Source organism: Rhamphochromis sp. 'chilingali', assembly GCF_963969265.1.
Source record: "Rhamphochromis sp. 'chilingali' genome assembly, chromosome: 16".
Classification (NCBI taxonomy): domain Eukaryota; kingdom Metazoa; phylum Chordata; class Actinopteri; order Cichliformes; family Cichlidae; genus Rhamphochromis; species Rhamphochromis sp. 'chilingali'.
Genome location: NC_137943.1, coordinates 12,825,414 through 12,844,265, shown reverse-complemented (window position 1 = coordinate 12,844,265; position 18,852 = coordinate 12,825,414). Strand labels below are relative to the sequence as shown.

Genomic DNA, 18,852 nt, shown 5'->3' with positions numbered 1-18,852 from the left:
ATATGTACTGAATGTGAATGCGCATGAGCTTGTGAGAGCACTTGTACCTCTGTGCGACTGTCTGCATGTCTGCACATGTGCAAACGCTGGCATGAAAGCAAGAAGCAGATGGCGAGAGGGAGACAGTCGCACGTAGATGAAAAGACAGCAGAGGCAGCGTGACAGACAACAGATGAATATCTTGGCTGGTTTGTATGAATATACCTCTCTTTTCTATGGCTTGTATGAGGCCGACGAGGGCCGGGGGAGCCGTCTCTGGTGGTGTGAACTGCTCGCTCAGGTCCGGCACAGGAACAGCTGAAACAACAGCACAAATCTCAGTCACACTGCTACATTGACAAACCCCGCTGTTAAGTACGAGCACTTAGAGAAGCAGAGCACGAAATATGTTCATAATATGTACAAAACTTATGAGGAACACAATAAAACATAATGGATATTTATTTCACAAGCTCAGCCATTTTCAAAAGCCCCGTGGGATTTATTTATTTTGCATTTGTTTGCACAGTATTTATTAAACAAAACAAAACACTTCTTATAAATAATTAATGGACAGAAATGTCAAAGGCTGGGACACATTGTCCTCCTCAAATCTGAATGATGGGATATGACAATAACTGCAGAACAATTTACTGACTGTACTAAAGGAAGAAAGGGGATTTCATGCAGGAGTGAAAGTAAAAAAGGTCACCAGAAAAAAAAGAGGCATCGAGAAAAGAAAAAAAACTTTATCTACTTAACAATTCCCCACAGACTAAATCAAACATCTTTTCAGTTGGAGAGAAAGAGGAAAGGAGAAAGCTAGAGGGAGAAAAAAAAAAAAGAAAAAAAAAGGGAGATCCCATTTCCCTCCCTCCCCCTCTTTTTACTCCCTTTTCTTTTCTCCGCTCTCGTTCTCTCTCCTCCCCTTCACTCTGTCCTGCTCAGTGTTTCGCCTTAGCTCTTTGCGTGAGTGGAGCACAATAAAGGATTTAATCAAAACTCCTGAACAAGCAAAAGCCCTGTGGCAGTGTGCCAGGCTCGGCCCAGCTAGAACAGGCAGGCAGCGCCTCTTATTCGGCCCCAGAACAGGCCTGTGAGCTGGGTCTCTCTTTTTTTCCTCCCCCTTCTCTTTCTTTCTTTTTTTAAGGAGGGGTAGTGGAGGGGGGGCTGGGAGCAGGGAGGGCCTGGCCTGGCCGGGGCTTGGCAGTAGGCTCCTGTTCCTGGCACGGCTCGGCTAAACCACTGCTGATTATTAATTTGGGGAGTTCAGACAAGAAACGCCGCGTCAGCACATTCCTTGCTCTCTCTCCTGCTCCTCCATGTCTCTTAGTCTCACTCGCTCTCTCTCATTTGCTCTCCTGTTAGTGGATTTTTTTTCTCTTGCTCCTTTTTGTTTTAACCCCCTTTAGGCCTCTTTAATTTAAGTTTTTATTCGACTATTTCCTTTCTTGTTTTTTTTCCCCCTTCCTCGCTGTTTCTTTCGCGCTCTGTGCCACCATGTCGGCTTAAACGTGGAAACTCTGCCTAGCGGTGTCTCCAGCTCTCTCGCAGGCACCGACAGCTCTTCGTCTTCTTTATACTTGTTGGCCATTTTGGATTGCAGCCTTGTCCCCCTCTCATCGAGCTCGCTCTTTTTTTTTTTTTTATCTGGTTTGCAGTCGGGCGATGTGTGCAAGTGAGAAGAAACCCAAAAACAGTGTTGTGTGTAATGTAACCACCTTTCTATACACAAAGCTGACAATTTGAAGGTCAGCTCAGTGTTGCAAATCCAGTATTTGTATGTTTGCACTGACTCGCTCACTCAGTCCGAGGTAAGCCTAAGACAGGCAAGAGTAGGCTTGAGAAAGCAAAGCTATGTGAAGCAAAATATTTGCTGGATATCTTCTCGATCAGTGTGCTTATGTAATATGTAGCTGGCTGTGCTACGCTCTCCCTCTCAGACCTCTGTGTCAGAAGCTGAGATTTTTCCGTGTACAGCATGAATTCCCAGGTCGAATTAAACCTCTGGAATTTCCTTGCTTTAGCCTAACACTCATGCAAAACACACTTCATGCTGGTCTCAGGTTAATGTCTTAAGTTAGGGTGTGGCTTTCAAGTGCAACAGCAACAATAATATGTGATAAGCTTCACAAAAAAAAAGAAAAGAAAAAAAAAGAGAAAAGCATTCATTATTTAAAAAACAAACAAATGTTATTTTATAACCATTTACATTAAACACAACATGGACAAAAGCACTGGGCCACCCACACGACCGCGAAGTTCCCAGTGCACAGTTCTTGTGCTGATCTTAATGCAAGAAGAGATTTGGAGCTCTGTGGTCATGGGGTCAGAAGAGCGTTGTTGACTTTGCAACTACACCTACTATCGCTATCAACCGACAAGTAGAAAAGGCTGAACTGCTTCATCCTTGCTTATTGGTTTCAATAAAGTAAAACTGCTGGTTTCAATTAGCCATCGAAACACTAACTCTGCCCGTCTGAGTTTCCCAACATTAGTAAATGTCAAACCCCAGATAAACACTGGCCTTTGGTCGGTATCGAAGCCTAACTTAAGTGTTTCCATTCCTATAAAAAGGTTTGATTGCTCTCCAAATGCACTTAATATTTGAGGCTAAAATGGAAAAAAAACAAAAAACAACAACTTTGGGATAGATTTTTGCTCGCATTTTGAACCATGGCAAGTGATACCATGAATGCGTGTATTATGTGCAGTGGTGACAGGGCCAGTTGGTGTCTGGCTCACAGATGGTGGGTAACACTGTAAGTTGCTGGTCGTGTTTCACCGCTACATGTCTTCACTGCACTCCAACTATGTTGACAGGCAATGCATCATGACTGGGCACACCATCCACTCCTGTCACAACATATTTCAAAGCTACACGTGTAGTAGTGAGCCCCTGAAAACTCAACAAATGGAGGTGATCTGCTCTCAGTGCTCAGTCTGGTTTTACTGGCCTCCAGGCATTACTGGGAAGAACGACAAATGGCACTAAAGACACTTTCTGTGATACCCGTAAGAGTAGGCTCACTGGGAGTTGATTCGTGCAACATAAACATAGCATAAAAGATGAACACAGCCACCTTCTCACCACTCAATCCTGGGTGTGATGCATTGTAGCTTCAATGTTAGGATCACACTGTTTATTTGGAGCTAGACGTTACCATATTTGGATGATGGCATTCTAAGTTATCAGCTAACGCCAGTTAGATTTGTTACCGAGCTGATTATAACCTTTACAGGTGTACTGCAACAGCACAGATAGGCATGCACAATTATTAAAATTTTCAATCTCAATCACAATTTTGGTTTTTCACAAATAAATGAGCATGACTGTGCAATATTTACAATGCATGCTGAGCAAGCAAAAGGGCAGCTGGAAGTTTGTACTCTGAGACTACCTCAAACAGAGTACTAAGAGAAAAGAGACACTATCGTCGGGTTACGTCAAATTTTATTGTAAGTGCACACTGCTACAGTTTCTAAAACTGAAAATTATATTTAATGCTTTAGTAAGCTCATTTATTATTATATGGCTGTTAATTCATAAAGATACAATTAAACAGATCAATGATACAAAATCATTTATCATTATTAACACATTTTAAAAAACTGCCAGAATAGACTACAAATGCACACAAATTTTTTAACTTTCTATGTCAATCCATTTGCAGCCACCATCGATGTGGAGTGGGCACAGCTCGCCAGCTTTTCTTTATCCTTTCACGTTTTTTATTTTCCCCACAGCATCTTGAGTGACTTCTTTTAGTCATTTACAAACACATTGCCACAATTTGAACGACTTTATTATCTTCCTGTGCTTTCACTAGTCAACAAGGTCAATCAATACATGCTACAAAATACATAAATTAACATTTGATTTACTGAAGCTTTTACCATACCATACCACCTTTATTTATAAAGCACTTTAACATAAAACCAGAGTTCACAAAGTGCTGTACATGCTAAAAGCATAAGTAAAGAAAATTAAAATGAGATAAGATAAAATAAATAATCGTCAGTAACACAATTTCGCACCTAAATAAGTTCTCCTGTACGGCAGTAACATTTTCTCTAGCTGCAGAATGCCACAACGATCGGCAAAGAAAAGAAAGTACAGCTGGTTTTCTGTATCTGCAGTTGGATAGGGTGGCCTTTGCTTACCCTATGACCCGTGCCTCCCTCCCTTTCCAGCCTCTCCATAACTTTGCCATTGTCTTTTTCTACTGTCTCAACCTCCCTCCCACCCTTCTCGTGTGGGTTCTTTGAAAGTGTTTTCCTGGTAAGGCGCAGAGAAAGCGAGGAGGAGAGGCCTCTTCTTTCAGAGAACTGGCTTCGTGAACATGGTTTATAGCCGCCCAGAGACACTGTCAGACGAGTATGTGAATCAGGGCTGCAGAAATGGAAGGAGGACGAGGGAGGAGAGAAGGGTGGGGGTGCGAGTAGGAGAACAAGGGAGGAGTTTGCAAAAATGCCAAGCCATGGTTCACTTCAGCAGGCAGTTAAAGTGAGGCCAGAGACAGGAGAGAAGGAAGGCAAAGAGGCGGAAAAAAAAACTTTTTTCAGACTCGTTACCGTCGCAGGTTGAGAAATATCATGAGTTCATTTTTTCTCTGTTTACATTTAATTTCTATAAACTCAACAACAAAAGAGCAGCACATCTGGAGTGTGAGTCAGTTAGTCTATCGAAGTCCCCCTGTTTCTTTTTGGGTACAAAATGCTTGCACTCTATATGACACCATCTGCCAAGCCTACCCTGTCACTTTAAAAAGCAGAAAAACTGTTTGCATATTTTAGCCAGCAAGAAATCTCCGTTTTGCATTTCACTCGCTACTGCTGAAAAACAATGACGCAGTTTTTGCATGTACTTAAGCCAAGTTGTTGTCGACATTCTACGGTAACCCAATTTTTCGAATGCAAATGCGTAATCTGGTTTCTTTCACCAGATGGAGATGAAAATAATGGTTAACAGGAGGACTTCTGATTAAAAAAAAAAAAAAATACACTTGGGTTCTGAGAATTTTACAAGCTTTTGCATGAGGCTGAAACATTTCCTCTCCAGCTGCTGTGTGCAGTGTTCAAATTAATTAAATCCAAATATCTGAATAAAACCAAACACAAAAATACCATACAAGTGTAAATGAACCACTTTGTACACACATGAGGAGAGCAAGGGAGACATATTACAGACTTAGTCCTAAAAAATAAATGCATAAAAAGCTTCTAGAGCAGGGAAGCCAAACTCATTTTATATTGTGGATCACATACAGGCCAATTTGATCTTAAGTGAGTCAGACCAGTGAAAAATCTCCTTTCTGTCACTGTAACATAGTCTAACTGCATATTTAATCCCGTTTATAATACAGGAAATAGTAGAGCAATTACAACAGCACATCTCAGGTTTTCTACACCATAAACAAATGATGATGTAGTAAATGAAAGACATCAACAGCATGAATCTTTGGGATTAATTTGTAAGAAATAAATGTGTAAAATTGCTAAGACTGCCCTTTATTTATAAAGCAGAAAGCTTTTGTTAATTCACAGAAATTGCCCGTTCAAAAAAAATCATATTTATTTTAGTGTGGATACATTGTGGAAACATGCATTCTATACTAGATAGATACAAGTTCCTGTTTTTTCACTAAATTATTTGCTTACCTATTATTTAATTCCTTTGATGTAGTATGAATGACCGTGGGGAAGGTCTTTATCAGTAGGATAAGTTGGAAAACTTATGAAAACATAAAGCATATACAAGCTAAACTGTCAAGAAGCATCTCTGTACTGAGTAAAGTTAAACATTTGTTGCCTTCCAAATCACTCCGGGTACTTTACTGTTCACTTATATTGCCATATTTGGAATACTGTGTGGAAATCTGGGGAAATACATACAAAACTTCACTTCAACCACTATGTAAAATTCAGAAAAAAGCAATCAGGATGATTACTAAAGCAGGATTTAGAGACCATACTAACATCATGTTCTTGAAATTAAAAATTCTGAAGTTTATGGATCTTATAAAATATAAAACTGCAAAAATTATGTACAAATCAGATACAATATGTTACCAGGAAATTTACATACGATGTTTTTTGACAGAGAAGGGGACTATGAATTGAGGGGAAAATTAAATCTGAAGACTCTTAAAGCACGGACAAAGGTTAAAACCTTTTGTGTTACCATTTATTCCACCTGTGGAACAGTAAAATTGTTTCAGTTTTACTGTGGACCTACAGCAATATTCAGGCATTAGTCAGGTTATAAAGACGTTTCGAAAACCGCTTTTGGAAGAATATGAAACTGATAAAGTTGATGATCCATTGTATATATAACTATGCTAAATTGTATCTAAATTATATCTATCACTGTAGCTATGTTTATACATGTTCTCCTTGTTTATTGTGTGGGGTAAGTGATGATGGAAATAGTGGGATTCAATAGAATGTTGAGCATGGGGTAGGGATTAATAAGTATGTTATACTTCCTACTCCATTTCAGACCTAATAATTGTCATTTCATGTCATTTAGACTTTGTTTTATTTTATTTTTATGTTTTATCTGAGCACATACATGTGTGTATTTACATATATATTCGTATTTGTAAATGCAAGTATGTGTACTTGTGTATATATTGTTTTTTTTCTGTATATGTCTGAAATAAAGCTACAATACAATACAAAATACAATTTAAAGTCCATTAATTTATGCCCTTGTTAAAATTTTCCAAAAACATCCAGTGAGCTGGACTGGAGTCTTTGCTGTGGCGATTCTGGCCCCGGGCCTTATGTTTGACACCCCTGTTTTAGAGTCTAAAATTATGCTCAAAAATGACTAGCTAGCCACTATAGTAAGTAAACAGCTGTAAAAGTAGGGATTACAGAGAAGAGGTGAGTGTATCGCATATAATAATTTTCACTTGAGCTATGACCTCTCTTGTTGTGCTCTACACAAATAAATTATAGTTTAACAGCTTTTAGTGAGGCTGAATTGTTCTTAGTTGCATTCAAGCCTGTAAAGTAGTCAACTCCCCTAAGCACCAGGCCTGGTACTGGTAATGTTACCATCTCTGTGAATAGCAAATGGTGCCACAGCAACAATAGCTCTATTCACAGCAAGTCTAGGGCCTCTGTTCTTTCAAGGAAATGAAGATGATATTTGTAAAAGTTTGACCATTTCTAATGTACAATGCACTTTTGGTGCTGAGCCAAAGTACCCCTCCTTGAGCCACTGCCCTGCCTCCCTCTCGCCCACACCTCCCCCCTTTCTCTTCCCCTATTTCACTTGCTTCTTCTGCCCCTGTCTTTCCAAATCACAGACACAAGCACCAGCTGCCCAACTGGTTTGTCTCACTGTCGGTCAAAGCACGGGGATACTTACAGTATGTCCTTACCTGCTTCTGCTGGAGAAAACCCCCTGCTTATTCCCTAATTCATGTCCTTCACTCAGCCTTTATTTAAGTATCGGCATGAAAAAAGCTAATTTGATAATTCTGCAGACATTTGTGCTACAGCTATGATACTAAAAATGGTAAATGAGAAATAAAAATGACACTAGTTGAATGAGGCCCCCGTGTATTTGGCCATACACCATGATCAGCCAATTGGATACACCAGAGGTAATTCAGAGTTCACAGCCTACATGCTCAGAGTGGTACTAGCACATCTGTCATTTAAAAAAAAAAAAAAAAAAAAAAAAAAAGGCAAAAAGGAATTATAAGGAGAGGAATGTGTGGTTTTATGTGGAGAACAAGGAAGCAATAAATTAACCAGCTGAATCCAAAAGCAATGAAGTGCAAATTAGAAGAAATTGATGGAAATCTTGGGAGTGTGGAAGAACTTTGGTCACAAATCAAAGTTTTACTTGAACTTGAGCTTGCTAAGGTAGACCAGTGCATGCCAAGTCAATGTTTGACTTGGAAGCTGCTGCAGCTCAGAGCAGATTCTTAGCATTATTAATAAATGTCAGTATTTTAATAAAAGCCATGGGAGTGAAGAGTGTGACAGAGCAGAGCATTATCCCTGAGTAAAAAAAGGCTGTTGTATTCCTTTTACTGTTGAATAACTCCTCATTTGTACAAACTAAAAACACACCTATAAAAATGTCAGTTTGTCAAAAGAGCCAGTATCCTTAACCCAGGCACGTCCAATTGAAAACAGCATCAACAGGCCCTCCAGCCATTGTGATTCTTGATTACACTCGGAGGGGTCACAGGCATGCATTTTTGTGCAATGCAGAGACAAGTTTTCCTGCGTCAAGAGCCGCAAAGACCGATACAATCAATACCAGACCAGTAGAGTCTGATAGAGTCTTGTCAGTCGACGGATTAGCACTTTATTATTCAACGCAGACTTAAGTTGGCTACGCTTACAAAGAGGTAAAGCTTACTTAGTATAGCTTAAAGGGTCAACTGGCAGTCACTGCCAAATGTGAGAGCCTTATGAAAACATCAAGTACACCAAACTAGCTGCTGCTAACAGCTGGGCATGCGAGAAGTTGTGTTTTTCTTTTAAAACTTGAGGAAAAAAATCCCCCCCAAAAAAATAAAAATCAAGAAATCTCTACACTGTGAGGCTAATGAAGGAGCACCATGTTTGTGTGTCTCCCCCTGGTCTTTGTCCCAGTTTTCCTGTCTTCTCCCCGCTGTCTTATCAAACAAAGACCAAAAAGCTCCCCACCTCAAAAAACAAATGCAGCTCAAAATTACCAAACATATCTTAAAAGGTAAAAGGGAGCAAAATAAACAAACTATTATTTAGCAAATTTCTGCATCAATATTTTCTGCACATTCAAGGCCAACTAACAAACTAACACCAACTAACTAATTGTCTAGACATTTAAACAAGAAAAAATGAGACTAGCTGACTAAGAGGCAGAAAACCCTCAGCAAAACACTTAAAACTACTTTAAATGGACTCATTTAAATTCAGGCCCAAAAAATTCTATATAGGAGCTTAATGAAACCATTTATCATTTCCTCGTTAATTAAATCATATTTTAAATGTCGCCAAATTGTGCGCCCAACATACAGCCACTCGTTTTTACATCAAACTACAGCAGAACAGCGCTCGTTAGGGTCATTCCACCTTTACTCGTTCACAGCTTCTATTCAGAGAGCGTGCAGGATGCAGCAATAACTGTCAGGGTGGAGGTCAGCAGCATTGTAACATCTTTGAAACAGTGGCTGCTGTACACTAATAAAATAAGAATAATTTATTTAGTCAGCTAGCATGTCTGGCACGTAATGATTAAATGCCTACCCGACTAGTCGCTCACATCCCCATATGTGCAAGTTAAATTATTCTGATATTTTAAAAATGCCACAAAGTAAAATTTAATGATATCTCACTCTTTTCTCATTGTTATTATGTTATCTTTTTTACTTTAAAGGCCACCTTTAGTTTACAGTAGTGATGTGCCGTGAGCGTCTCACCACTGGCTGCTAAAAACAAACAAAAAAGCAGAAAAAAAGAAAATGATCTAAATAGTGCCCCCTACCTTGAGTTGACTCTGGTTTGGGAGCTGCAGGCAGGGGTCGCTGGGACCTTGGCTGACTCGATGGGAGTGCCATCTTGATGGGGCCCACATACTCAACATACGTCCCTGGGAAGTCGCCTCTCTGCTTAGTGCGCTCGTTGTACCCGAGGAGCCAGCCCAGACGCTCGGGGTGCTCCACGCAGCCCTCCTGGTAGTTCTCCATGGACATCAGAGAGGCCTTGCTGACTGTAAGAAGGTCTCCAGGCTGCAGATCCAAGTCCTCGTCCTGGTCCTTGGTGAACATGTAGAGGGCACGGTACTGGAAACCTTCCACCGCCATTTTGTGACAGAGGCAAAAAGTAAAATGGCCACCGCTTCGAGGATTTAGGATCGGCCTGAGTCCCGCTGTAACAACAGGGTTAGGCTAGACAGAAATCCACCTCTGAAACCAAAATTGTGGCTGAGTTACTCGAGTCTGGTGTTGGTACAGTGGCTTAGAGGGTCGGGGGGGATGAAAGGAGGGGAAGTCAGCCGAAGCTCAGCAGCATTTTTAAAAGTTAATAACGAGGAGCTCTGCTGCTTTTGTGTCTGCAGTGGCAGCGGCTTTACACCTGACCGGTGTTGGTGGACTGGTGCACTTTCCTCAGCTTGATACCCCGGTTGAGCCAGATGATGGAACAGAGGGAGATCGTTGGCAACATGCTTTTTCAAGCAGCAAAAACCTGCTGGCTGGGTGCTACTGGAACAGCCTGGAAAAGGGTTTTCCCAGTGACAGGCCCCGTGTCGTTGGCTCTCCGCGGTTAAATCAAGTGGCCCGATTGGCGGACGAGTGCCAGGGTGGGAAGGTCTCTAATCCTCTCTGGCTCTTTCAGATATCCCACATGTTTGGGGCAGGAATAATGACCGACCTGTAGGAAATAAAAAGTGCATAAATTAAGAAAAAAATTTGGAAAAAGACTTAAAATTTAGTCGAAAAAATTAAAGTAAATAAAACTATTTAAAAAAAACAATTTAAAAAAAGGATTAAAGGTCAAATCTATTCGATAAATGGCAATAATTAACGCGACTTATATCTATGTGAAACGAAGCCTAAAGCGGCGCATGAAAATGGCGAACTGCGACAGCTCCATGCATTTGTGCAGTCTTCGGTTAGGACAGAGAGCTCGGATGATGCTGCTGCGTCATAACCAACAGCAGACTGGGTCCCTGGACAGGAGCCTCCAATTCCCTCCACTCTACATTCACACACTCAAAGCCTTAACTGACTCGTCACAGTTTCCACAGGAACAATAAGTTTTCCTGTGAAATGAACGTCTCTTCAACTCACACAACAGCACGTACGATTAACAGAACCGCAAAAAAGGGGTTTTAGCTGAACTGGCATGCAAAGGAAAATAAGGACTGCACCTCGACTGTAGGGCGACCAGAATTTTCTAAGGCGTGCAGAACCCTCTGCAACAGTTCACTCTCCATCAGAGAGAAAAAAGGTAGCTCTGTGTTGCCTAAGAAATATTTTGACTTCTGTCAAATTTACTGTACCAAGCCTGCTTCAGATGGGAACGTTGAATGGACAGCCAACTGAGAAACCACAGTGAACCATCACCATTCATATTACACCCCTTGAAGTCACTTATCTCATAGCTTCCACATATAGCAAAAAGGTCAGTCCATGGAAATGTAACGAACGTCCTCTGATAAAGCCGATTGCAAGGCCCAATTAAATGCCAAGCGCAAGTGCGCAATATATATCCTATAAAAGCGACACAACAGTCTGAAAATGCTAAATATTATCAGTATTAAAGGTTTGACTAAAGTAAATAAATGAAATCTGTCGGTCAATCGACCAAAAATTAAAAATCTACATTTTTTGGGAGTACATGTTGGAAACACTTGATTATAAAATCCACAGTAAATCGTGGAAAAATTAATGGGCAATTTTGGCCGAGTTTCGAGCGGCTGAAATTTAAAAATGCTAAATGCTAAACTGCAACTATGCTGGGAAATGAGACGGGGTGGGCGAGAAAGAGAGATTATGGTTTCCAGATTAAGTACGACATCTGTGGTCTGTGGACCAATCAAGGACAATGGTCCTACTAACCTCCCTGGACGTGATGTCAAAGAGGAAAAGAAGCAGGTGGAGAGTGAAGGTGAAAGTGGCACAATGACTGATAGAAGTTTCATCGTGGTATGGCAGTAACAAGGCATTTGGGGCAATTTTCCAAAACGTCCAAATCTCAATAACCACAGGCCTGGTTTGCGAGGCCCGACGCTGTACCAGCGTTTCATAAATGTCCATAAATGGACAGTATTTTGAATAATGTACTGCAGACGCTTAAATACAGTTGAGTAAAAGCATAAAAAATTCACCGAAACGTCCAGTTTGCAGCCGTGAATGCCAAAGTGCATGCTTTTGAACCTTAGTCTAGATTATCCTCTCCACCCCCCTCGACATTCCGAAAGCGAACGCACATTCACTGCAAAGCTTTGTGAATAAGGACGTTGTCTTTAATAAAAAAGGTTCAAGAGTTACTGTGATAACAGAACGCTGCACAGTGCAAAACTCACCCCACTTTAGGTTCAGAGGGAAGCCGGACAGGCTCAGCCAGACTCTCGGTCCAACATCCTTCGAGTCGAGAAGCAAGAGGTGCCAGGCTAGACACGTGGCACTGGCATACCCAACCACAGCCCGCAATCCTCACACCACCATTACCCCCCCACCCCCACCCCCAACCCTAAACTCCCTCCCTCTTCTCTCCACCTGCTCTCCACTCCCCCCCAAACACACAGAGTCCTGCCTCCAACTGACCCCCCCTCCCGATCCTCAGCCAGCGAAAAAGTCAAGCCGTTTTTCCAGTTGCTGTAATAATTTAGTTCTTTATAGTCCGAGTCCGGCTGCAGTAAAGCAGCAAAAACAAGAAGAAAAGGAGGCAGAGGAAAAGGCAGAGCGCTCTTATTCACCAGTCCTCTTTTAGTATTTAGTTCCAGAGAAGAAAAAGTCGCACAAGGTGAGAGAGGAGTCATCTCTGTTCCTGTCCTACTCTGGCAGTGTTGTAGTAGCTCACAGTTCAGCACAGCAGCTGGAAAGCTCAGTGTCTGTGGACCCATTCGTTTTTTTTAAGACTCTGCGTTCAGTCTGAGCAGACAGCGGCAAAAAGCAGCGAGAAAAGAGAGTGAGAGACGGAGCAGTTTGCTATCAGCAGAGTCCAAACGGCTGAGGAAGACCACAGGAAAATAATTAATGAATAGGCAGCGAGTAACTCACTGTTGCTAGAGAGAGGGAAAGCTAATCCCAGCCTCTGATTGGCTGCTGCTCTGGCCATGTGCTCCCCAGTCACCAGAGAAACCGGGCAAATCAAGGAAATGTTCTAATATTAGAAAATGTATCTAGGCAGTGATAAAACATCTGACCTAAACAACTCCACCTTTTCCAGCACCTTTGACTTTTTTCATCTTTGCAACTGTGATGACTGTTTGTAATATTTATTGAAGTGATGATTTAAATCAAGTGCAGCTACCCTGGGAGAAAGATGTAAAAGAAAACATGGAAAAACTCCAGACTAAGTGTGATTGGAGAAAACTCCATGAGTCACAGTGAAGCTGTGCAATGGGATGAAAGGAGATGATGTTTGTTTTTCTGAGTTCACAGGGAGAGGGATACAGTTAAAAAAAATACAATAAATAATATAAAATAAAATACTTATTAAAAACATGTCACTAATAATTTATTAGTCTTTCACTGTGTGGGTTTTTTTTTTGGTAACTGACATTTTATATATTGCATTTATTATTGGTGTGATTAAATCGAGACCTACAAACTGAAGTCTGCTTTCTAAAGAAAATAAATGATGTGTTTAGTCAGCCAGCACAGTGCTGACCTGTTTGTTGCACCAGCATGCGTATATAAAATGCCAAATAAGCTATTAAAGGCATCACTGACACTGCTCGAGGATCAAAATGCCACACATCTTACATCATCATTACTTGTAAAATCGGTTTGTGTAACTGAATCAGTGGATTTTAAACAGATGTAATCTTTTATTTATTTACTGGTTGTTTTTCTAATTTTTCTAATGTTTATATACAAGTGCAGAGGCATGTGCCAAAACTCAAATGTGAACAAATATTTATCTTTTTCATGTTATTATCATTGTTTTGGGTTTGGTCATCAGTTTTAACAAAAGTAAACAAACTTGATGTTCATGATGACTAATTTGCCAATTAAGAGAAAGTGATTTCGAGGATGACATTTAAAATAGAAATGTTCATGTAGAGTATCACTTAGAGCTGGGCGATATGAGATTTTTTCATATCACGATATGTTTTTTTCATTTCAGGCGATAACGATATCTATCACGATATAAGCCAAATAACTATATTTGTAAGATTTAAATGTGCCGTTGCTCACAAGTAAAATGTGAAATAATCAGCAGCTTGTTTTTATTTAAATATTTATTTCCCATAATAAGTTCAACAGGGTAGATGTACTTAAGGAACATGAGACTTTTTCAGATAAATAAAGGCAAATATTGCAAACTACACAAAAGGCAGCCGCTAAAGCGTTTAAGTTTCAAAATAGAACAAACGAAACAGACTAAATTGTCAATTCCACTTAGAAACAAAATATTAATTCTAAAAATAAATCTTAGTTTGTTTTACAGAAGAACAGACAAAACTGACTAACTTTTGTCAATATCAAATAAACTGAGAACTAAAAGGAAATTCTCAATCTCTCCTTGTTGTATAGCTTAGCTTTTCAAACAGTTTTAACAGTTACTTTAGTCTGACAAAAGCCGAATGACGAATTAGCGCTTCCAGTCAGAGACTGAGGCTACGTCCACACGTACACGGGTATTTTTGAAAACGGAGATTTTCCGTTTTCGTTTTAAAAAATAATCCCGTCCACACAAAGGCAGAAATGAAGGAAAACGCTGCTATGAACATGCCAAAGCAGCAGGTGGCGCTAGATTCCTAACCGTGCCTAAATGTTGGCCAATCAGAAGTCTAGAAGCCTCGGTGGGAAAAAGTAAACAAAGCTGGGGCATAGAAGCAGAACCGAGTCGTAAGTGTGGAGGGACAGTAACTGTGTGTATATGTAAGCATTTAAACACTGCAGAGAGTAGAATTAACAGTAACAGTATTGTAGAAATTCATTTCACCGAAACAATAACGTGGCGCACAGTGTGACGCATGCACCAGTTTATTGTATTTCCAGACTTGCTTTCGGCACAATTTACAGTGTACGCTACTCTGTTTTTTGTCAGACTTGAAATAGCCGAAATACCTTCACACTACGGAACTTCTATGGCTCTTCCGTTTGACAATCTCTCCGGCATTGGAACCATCATCTGTTTTCTCTTCGGTCACGCTCGGTTGATTTTTCTAGTCGGCACACTCATTTCCTCCATTACCCGCTGGCTGCTTCCCAAACAAACACACGTGCGGCTTGGCACTTGTGCTGTACGTAACAAGTCACGCGACGTGACGCTGCAGCTGTGATTGGTTCGGCTCTGCGCTACTTAATTTGGATTGGCTGACCTTTTTTTTTTTTTTTTTTTTTTTTTTTTTGAGGACAAGAGCGGCGAGGTCTATCGCGATAGCTTAATTTCTCTATCGAGTAAAAGTTATATCGCGATACATATCGTTATCGTTCTATCGCCCAGCTCTAGTATCACTGTAGCCAATTTTCCCTTAGGACCGATCCATGATGGTGATTTAAATATATGTAATAATTGTTAGATCATTAGTAATTACACTGTTTGTAACTGGTAGATTAGTTTCTATGTAGATCTAGATGCTGGGGAGCTTCTTTACACTCAAAATGCAAATTTTGATCACTTCAGTCATAGCGAAGAAAAATTATGATTTCATGATGATTAAGAACTTTTTTATTTAACACAGTAAATAAATATATGTAATAGGTAATCAGGTTATTTTAGTTGTGGTAAATAACAGACCCAAGAGGCTAACATTGCCATATGCCATTTTTAGCTTACTACTTTCACCTGAACAGCTCAGTGGTCATGTCTGAGAGAGTTTATTACATTCAAGAAGCTTAACTTTGAGAAGGTCCATCTTTTTGAACATTTGTGCACATGTCCATGTCCCTTAGCTGGTTTAGTCCCCCTCAAGCAGTGGTGCAGTGTGACATTTTAAGCTGTTACACCAGATGTATAACACCATGTTGCTGATTATGATTTTTTGCAGTATTAATCTTCTTGAGAGAATGAAAACAAAAAGGAAATTTAATGGGCAGTGCAATAAAAGCTCCTCAAAAATTAACAACACATCTAAAACTACTAGAGAGATTGTGCGTGAACAAACAGTTGCTAACTGGCAAGATCCCTCACATCTCCATGTCACCAAAATAAGGAAACACTGATTACATCCATGTAGGCCAGAAAGAAAGTAGTTACTACTGCATCTGAAAGTGGCAAGAGAAACCTGTCTACCAAATAATTATTTTTTAAAAACAGCTGAGGAGTTTAGGATTTTAGGAATGCACCCTAAGCTTAAAACAAACAAAACAAAAGATTAACACGTCACATTACAGATCACTCCCTGTTCCACAGACAAAGTTCTGGGATTTTTTTTTTTATTCATAAGCATTACTATCATTTCTTCTCTTTAAAACTTTCATAATCACAACAATGCAACCAAAAGTTCAGACATTTATGTGGGCACAAACAGTGTATTTGTGTATGCATGTTTTGGTACTTCACGGCGCTGCTGGGGAAGTACTGACTACAGAACCACCATGCATGCAGTCTGGCCGCAGGCCATCTGTCCACATGGATCTGAAAAATCTGCTGCGCCACAGGCAGATAGGACGGGCCAAAAACACTGGAGTCTGCAAAGACTAACTTTCCAGACTAAAATTGGTTCTTACGAATTTTATGATTCCAGTTTCGTTCACCTGAATTCTATCTGTCGCAAATGAAGCCGAAAAGCTCACTTTGCTAAATAGAAACATCTGCTAGATTATTTAGCACCAAGACTGCACTGTTCAGGAAAGTCAACTATGCTGCAAGGCTCTAAAGTTAAAGAGGACTCGGTCTATTTATCAGAAGCGATAACTTCAATCCATCTGGTCAAGATTATGGATTTAAACATTTCCACTTCACCAAAGAAATCAAATCTGATAAACCTGCAAAGTCTGCATCACTTGAAAACACCAGACACAAACAAGATAATGTGTGCCTTTATCTCCTCCTCAACTCCTCAAAGAAAAAAAAAAATCTCCCAAACCCTTTCATAACCAACTACATTTGACCAAAAATTGGTAATATGCAGGTAGCATACTGCAGTCTACATCTATATCACATTTATGACAACAAATCTAATCAAATTCTAAAAGGAATCTGTTTAATCTGATACAATAAAGACGTTTTAATAATGCAAGTTATTCCTGGATTGCAGGAAAAAGAAAAGGACAAGTCCCAGATAATTGCAAGTGACCAATAAGATTTGTGTCCAGTGTGTTGTGGTTGGGAGGGTAATCGATTAGGACTTTAAGTAGACTCATGATTGTCTCTGGGAAGTTAGAAAAAAAATCACAACCCCACAAAGCACAGAATATGCAGTATTTCCAGGTGAGACATGACTAAACTGTCCTTAAAGACGAACTCTGCTGCTGTTTTGATCAAACAGGACCATTTCAGTTTAACTTCGACATCAAACAAAAATAACCACAGCTTTAGTGCCTCTGCTGGAACTTGAGGCTAGTTTAGGTTTTCTTCACCCCCTCTGAGAGGTGTCACTCGGCATTTCAAGAAGCACCACTATTTCCTCTCTTTTTATTGTGTGTGTGTGTGTGTGTGTGTGTGTGTGTGTGTGTGTGTGTGTGTGTGTGTGTGTATGTGGGGGGGCATTTAAATACAACAGCCCTGCCAGTCACTCAGAGCATTTCAAGACATTTGAGAGAAGAATGAAAGCCACAAGTCATGCATCACACCGATAAAGCATATAATGGAGGACTGACATTTGGTTGCATAATGCTCGATTCATAATTACAAGACAGGGGGGTGCGGGGTCTCAGCACAGTTGAGTGGCTTGTCTCATTATGCAAGTGGCACAATTTCCATTAACTCCTCGATGGATGCCAAATCCTTAAACCAGGGATGTAAGAGACGCATCTAGTCAGGCCTTCAGCTACTTTAGGCCTCCCATAGTCTGCAGCCAAGGTAAAGACACTAGTAACACATACTAGCAATGGTATACACAGGGAGTACACTGCAAATATATTGCAAATGGGTCTTTTTAGTAGCGTTAAAATACAACTAAACAGTACTAATGAGACACTGACATTACAGAATATTTTAGCACTAATGCTGGCAAACTTGACAAGTCATTTTTAATCGTTTTCACGTCAACAAATAAGCCAGGGAAAACGGTTTAAACTTTGAAGCAGCTTAAAAAAAACTTGCTCGGCATTTGTACGTCAGCGAGCGCGAGCACCGAGCAGTGTGGCACGAGGGCGAATTAAAGTTAACATTTCACCGCAAAGAGCACAGAAACGCACACGAGCGCGACAAAAAAAGTAGGTCTCCTTTAAACTTTAAAAGTAGGACACAAGTCACCAACGTGAAGCTGCGTGCGTGGAGCACACTTGCAGCGCTTCCACCATTTTCCAGTACAGTGGCTGCCGTACTGGAAATGTGCAATAACTTGGAAAAACTCACCGCGGATATTTCTTGACTCTTCGCACTTTTGGGTTCGGAGCAAAAGTCGCACACAAGATTCCGAGTGGTGGCTTGTCTGCAGACGACGGCTTCTCTGTGAGCTCTAAACTTCCAGCAAGCCTTTGGTTCACTTCTTAATTCCGCGTCTTTCTTTTCGCTCTTTCTTTCTTTTCCCGTTCATAACTCCCTGCTCCAACACACAGCCATTTTCCAGCTCAGCACGGTACAGGGAAGGAGGGCGCGTGGGAACTATATAAGAGTGCGCGGAAAGTGACGAACGTGAGCGGAAACGTCCGAACCATCAGTGAGGGGGTCACCGAATAGACTCGGAGACGAAAAAAAGAAACAAACAAAAAACAAAACGGAAATTTGAAGCAGACAGTCTCCAAATCGTGTTTTTTGAGCTGCATTTAAACTAAAGAAATGTGTTCATGTGGAAAAAAAGAAAGCGGTGAACCACGCGCTAAATCCATGTGCGTCAATTGTGTCAATTAGCGTAAAATACTTGATCATCATCAAATGTAAATTATTCTTCACAGCCTTGACTCTCTTGAGCTGCTTTCTTGTAAGTTCTTGAAGTAGTCTTTAGGAATAGTTCTCCAGGATTCAGAGCTCTTCTTTGGATGTTGGCTGTCTAGATGATCCCACACTGCTTCGATGATTTTGAGGTCCGGGCTCTGGGGAGACCAATCCATGACTGATTTGCTTTTCTTCCTA

The 18,852-nt window shown here is 40.5% G+C and overlaps 1 protein-coding gene across 1 annotated transcript in view; it reads right to left on the bottom strand.

The window, feature by feature from the left end:
- The window catches only part of pik3r2 (phosphoinositide-3-kinase, regulatory subunit 2 (beta)), a 28,578-nt gene extending 10,198 nt beyond the window's left edge, over window positions 1-18,380 (bottom strand). Inside the window, exons 1-3 of the mRNA XM_080906617.1 lie at window positions 18,136-18,380; window positions 9,479-10,365; window positions 205-297 (exon numbers count right to left, since the gene is read on the bottom strand). Coding sequence (XP_080762743.1) covers window positions 205-297; window positions 9,479-9,797 — 412 coding nt within the window. The 5' untranslated portion in view covers window positions 9,798-10,365; window positions 18,136-18,380. The remainder of the gene's footprint in view (window positions 1-204; window positions 298-9,478; window positions 10,366-18,135) is intronic.
- Between the last annotated feature and the right edge of the window lie 472 nt (window positions 18,381-18,852).